Raw genomic sequence first — 1,890 nt, 5'->3', positions numbered from 1 at the left:
AAAATATATATGATTAAATAGTTAATTAGAAGGAAAAAATGAAGAAATAATATGAAATAATAAGATTAATTAATTGATAATAAAAGCAAAATTTGAAAATAAAATGATGAGCTAAATTAACAAAGAAAGAAAGAACAAAAAAGCAAGCACAATAAAAAGAAAAAGAAAAAAGAGCTTTGTTGTTTTTAATTAGTTTTTATAATTAAAAATATCACAATCCAAAACAAATCAACTGTTTTTACAGAAGGTCAAGTGTCAAATTTGAGAGATTAATACAATTTGCTAAAGCAGAACCTAAGCCTGATGCACCTTCTTCACCAATTTAATTTTAACTTTTTAAATATCGAAGAAAAAATATATCATTAAATATTTAATTAGAAGGAAAAAATGAAGAAAAAATATGAAATAATAAGATTAATTAATTAATTAATAATAAAAGCAAAATTTGAAAATAAAATGATGAGCTAAATTAACAAAGAAAGAAAGAACAAAAAAAAGTAAGCACAATAAAAAGAAAAATAAAAAAGAGCTTTATTGTTTTTAATTAGTTTTTATAATTAAAAATATCACAATCCAAAACAAATAAACTGTTTTTACCGAAGGTCAAGTGTCAAATTTGAAAGTTTAATGCAATTTGCTAAAGCAGAACCTAAGTCTGATGCACCTATTGCACCAATTTAATTTTTACTTTTTAAATATCGAAGAAAAAATATATCATTAAATATTTAATTAGAAGGAAAAAATGAAGAAAAAATATGAAATCATAAGATTAATTAATTAATTAATAATAAAAGCAAAATTTGAAAATAAAATGATGAGCTAAATTAACAAAGAAAGAAAGAACAAAAAAAAGTAAGCACAATAAAAAGAAAAATAAAAAAGAGCTTTATTGTTTTTAATTAGTTTTTATAATTAAAAATATCACAATCCAAAACAAATAAACTGTTTTTACCGAAGGTCAAGTGTCAAATTTGAAAGTTTAATGCAATTTGCTAAAGCAGAACCAAAGCCTGATGCACCTATTGCACCAATTTAATTGAAACTTTTTAAATATTGAAGAAATAATATATCATTAAATAGTTAGTTAGAAGGAAAAAATGAAGAAAAAATATGAAATAATAAGATTAATTAATTAATAATAAAGCAAAATAAGAAAATAAAATGATGAGCTAAATTAACAAAAAAAGAAAGAACAAAAAAGCAAGCACAATAAAAAGAAAAATAAAAAAGAGCTTTGTTGTTTTAAATTAGTTTTTATAATTAAAAATATCACAATCCAAAACAAATAAACTGTTTTTACCCAAGGTTAAGTGTCAAATTTGAGAGATTAATGCAATTTGCTAAAGCAGAACCTAAGCCTGATGCACCTATTTCACAAATTTTATCGCAACTTTTTAAATAATGAAGAAATAATATATCATTAAATAGTTAGTTAGAAGGAAAAAATGAAGAAAAAATATGAAATAATAAGATTTATTAATTAATAATAAAAGCAAAATTTGAAAATAAAATGATGAGCTAAATTAACAAAAAAAGAAAGAACAAAAAAAAAGCAAGCACAATAAAAAGAAAAAGAAAAAAGAGCTTTGTTGTTTTTAATTAGTTTTTATAATTAAAAATATCACAATCCAAAACAAATAAACTGTTTTTACTCGAGGTCAAGTATCAAATTTGAGAGTTTAATGCAATTTGCTAAAGCAGAACCTAAGCCTGATGCACCTATTATACCAATTTAATTAGACCTTTTTAAATATTGAAGAAAAAATATATCATTAAATAGTTAGTTAGAAGGAAAAAATGAAGAATAAATATGAAATAATAAGAATAATTAATTAATAATAAAAGCAAAATTTGAAAATAAAATGATGAGCTAAATTAACAAAGAAAGAA

At 21.0% G+C, this 1,890-nt stretch overlaps 1 protein-coding gene across 1 annotated transcript in view; it reads left to right on the top strand. All coding sequences in view use genetic code 6, as the record gives it.

Annotated features, from left to right (window-relative positions):
• TTHERM_001549937 (hypothetical protein) overlaps positions 1-42 on the top strand; it is a gene marked incomplete at both ends in the record, with an annotated part of 701 nt that extends 659 nt beyond the window's left edge. Inside the window, one exon of the mRNA XM_012795877.1 lies at positions 1-42. This exon is cut by the window's left edge and continues 111 nt beyond it. Within this exon, the coding sequence (XP_012651331.1) occupies positions 1-42 (42 nt within the window).
• Positions 43-1,890: the final 1,848 nt, after the last annotated feature.

Source organism: Tetrahymena thermophila (assembly GCF_000189635.1).
Source record: "Tetrahymena thermophila SB210 genomic scaffold scf_8254789, whole genome shotgun sequence".
In the NCBI taxonomy this organism is placed as follows: Eukaryota; Ciliophora; class Oligohymenophorea; order Hymenostomatida; family Tetrahymenidae; genus Tetrahymena; species Tetrahymena thermophila.
This window is presented reverse-complemented; position numbering and strand designations above follow the sequence as displayed.